At 50.8% G+C, this 1,428-nt stretch overlaps 1 protein-coding gene across 1 annotated transcript in view; it reads left to right on the forward strand.

Annotated features, from left to right (window-relative positions):
• Positions 1-135: 135 nt before the first annotated feature.
• The window catches only part of LACBIDRAFT_323937 (uncharacterized protein), a gene marked incomplete at both ends in the record, with an annotated part of 3,154 nt that continues 1,861 nt past the window's right edge, over positions 136-1,428 (forward strand). The window contains 4 exons of the mRNA XM_001877251.1: positions 136-252; positions 411-552; positions 723-1,125; positions 1,182-1,227. Coding sequence (XP_001877286.1) covers positions 136-252; positions 411-552; positions 723-1,125; positions 1,182-1,227 — 708 coding nt within the window. The remainder of the gene's footprint in view (positions 253-410; positions 553-722; positions 1,126-1,181; positions 1,228-1,428) is intronic.

Genomic DNA, 1,428 nt, shown 5'->3' on the forward strand with positions numbered 1-1,428 from the left:
GAAGGGGGGAAGGACAAGAAAGAGGGAAGGAAGGAAGGGGGAGGGACAAGGAAGGGGGAGGGAGGAAAGGGGGGAAGGAATGGTGGAGCAAGGGGGAGGGACAAGGAAAGGGGGAAGGAGGCAGGGAGGGAGGGAATGGTGGAGGGGAGAGGGAGTGTGGCTGGGACCTTGGCCATCGTCGTCCTGCGTTGGCATCCCATCGTTGTGTCGCATTTCGTTGTTGCCTCCTCGTCGCGTGTTCGCGTTTTCGTCGTGTGTCCACGTTGTTGTGTTATTCGTGACGTTGTCGTCGCCGTCGTCGTGGGCGCTGGTTGCCGTTGGGGGCGTCGTCGTGGGTGGCGTTGGTGTGGACGTGGTGGTTTTGGTAGGCGGCGTGGCAGTACTTTACAGTGCCCCTCCCATTCCTGCAGGAATCCGCCGGAATCCACAGGAATCCACCGGAATCCGCAGGAATGGGACCGGAATCTGCAGGAATCCACAGGAATCCGCAGGAATGGGACCAGAATCCGCAGGAATGGGACTGGAATTCACAGGAATGGGACTGGAATAGAAGTAAAATCACAGATACAACATACATTTACACCAATACACACTTCTGCATACTTCTCTCAGTACTTTTTAAGCTGATCAGTTTTCAGTATTAGTTCTGATCAGACCTTGGACAAAGTAAGGAGATATTATGTGACTGAATCTAACTCATCATATGCGCACCCTATCCGCAGTCCTTGAGGCCATTCGCCATCGTCGCAACGCCAATCTTCGAGAGTTCGCAAACGCCATCGCGGACCTGTGTCTCACCGCCGAGCCTGGAACTCTTCTAGGCACTGTTTTCGAGACTCGCGAGGAGTTCGGCTTGTGGTACAGCTTCGTTCAAGACTTTGTAGATACTCAGGGGGTCCCAGTGCCTGCGGGTTCAACGACGGCCGATTTGGAGAGACTCATCTCGCTTTTTCAGCGAGACGATTCTCCTCCCATTGCTGGGCCTTCATCTCTGACACCTCGTCAACGCCGCGTCCGCTCGCTGTCCCTTATTCCTTCTATCGCCGTTGCTTCGCCTGGTCTTCCACCTTCCGCCCATTCTCAGGAGGAGGAGGAGGAGGTTATTGACGAGCTTGTTGACAAGGAGTAGGTGCGCTTGTTTTTACGGACTCTTTTACTTGGCATGCATTCGGACATCTTAGTTTTTGGACTTTCTATATCAACCTTTTTGTGTCATTATCTTTTGTAGTTAGATTCTGCTGTCCTTATAGTAGAATCTTGACTTTGTCTTTCTTGAACTTTGAGATTTGTTCCTAAGTGAGAGCCTTTTTGCATGCTTTCTAGAGTGTGAACTTGTGAATTTTTGACTTTATTTCGCATTTTTCTATCAAATTCATTCTGCCTTAGGGTTTTATTGTCTCTAGTTCGCGTTTTTATGACTCTTTTCCC

This window comes from Laccaria bicolor, genomic scaffold, assembly GCF_000143565.1.
Source record: "Laccaria bicolor S238N-H82 LACBIscaffold_5 genomic scaffold, whole genome shotgun sequence".
Taxonomy (NCBI): domain Eukaryota; kingdom Fungi; phylum Basidiomycota; class Agaricomycetes; order Agaricales; family Hydnangiaceae; genus Laccaria; species Laccaria bicolor.